At 36.6% G+C, this 1120-nt stretch overlaps 1 protein-coding gene across 1 annotated transcript; it reads left to right on the forward strand.

The window, feature by feature from the left end:
- Window positions 1–63: 63 nt before the first annotated feature.
- On the forward strand, window positions 64–1087 carry Tsp_07046 (hypothetical protein; the record flags this gene model as incomplete). Its single annotated transcript, XM_003380854.1, is given in 6 exon segments — window positions 64–89; window positions 276–333; window positions 607–708; window positions 738–823; window positions 834–914; window positions 958–1087. Coding segments are annotated over 6 exon segments (483 nt in total), but the record flags the coding sequence as incomplete, so codon positions are not given.
- Between the last annotated feature and the right edge of the window lie 33 nt (window positions 1088–1120).

The following is a 1120-nucleotide window of genomic DNA, read 5'->3' on the forward strand; positions in this document are numbered from 1 at the left end:
ATACTTATATGGTGAATGGAAACTGGCGGGTGTCTTTCTAGTGTTATTATTACTAAGTTTTAGATACATCAGATGCTGAAGACGAAGAAGTATCTATTTCTGTTTTTTATTTATAGATGACTGCATTAATATAATTCACTTTTAGAATTTACATTATTTTATATTCATATCAATGAATATGGAACAACCAAATTCTGAAAACTAACTGAATATGGTAACTATGCATCATGATGAATATGCCTTGCTTTTTACTTGAGTTTTTCTGTTAAATTTAGGTTGATGGTGGCAATGCCATTAGCGCCACATTGCTTTTTTTCCAACTGCAGCACTAATGTTAAATTATCATGTATATGATATAATGGATTAGGTGCGGTTGATTCAATTCTTTTTAGAATTGAAAATTACATTTGCCTTGCTCCGTTTTGAAAATGCCCAGATGCAATCTATTATCAGTAAAGACAGGTAAAAGCTGTTGAACGGTGGTTGTTGGAGTTGCTGACCTAGCGTTCAAAAAACGTATGACAAAAAGCAGTACGTGTTGAATATGATAGCAAGACGATAGGCGTATTAGATATACGTAGAATTAGGTGACTTCTGTAATTACAGATTACGTCATCAGCTGAGTTTTTATGGTGTTTCTTTTGCTCTGGGCAACGTGATAAGTCATGTTCACATCATTTCGTTCTATATTTGGCATCACAAACATCCGTAAGTAATGAATTTGCTCCTGATTGCAGTTGGATCGTACAGTGTTTGGTCCAGTGACGTTTCCCAGTTGTTCTAGTGTGGCTTCACTTATCACAACAGTAAGAAGGAATGGATTGTAATTGTAGCAGATTTCGTCGTCAGTCGAGCAGCGTTCGTACAAATCCTGACAACGTATTGGTGCTTGTTGCTGTCAGTGCGTTTCCAATGTGATATGACAAAAAATTAGTGATTAGCTTTTGTTTATAATAGCTGTGGATTACGTCATCCCATGAAGCTTCTACCGTTTGCAGCCCGTGTTCGCATAGACGTAAAGGCGTTTCCTAGCCGTCCCAGTGTGCCTTTGCTTATCACAATAGTATCGTTCATCAGTAACTATTGAATTTGATTAATTAGAATAGCCTGGCAGAATGCC

Source organism: Trichinella spiralis (assembly GCF_000181795.1).
Source record: "Trichinella spiralis strain ISS 195 chromosome Unknown Scfld2, whole genome shotgun sequence".
Classification (NCBI taxonomy): domain Eukaryota; kingdom Metazoa; phylum Nematoda; class Enoplea; order Trichinellida; family Trichinellidae; genus Trichinella; species Trichinella spiralis.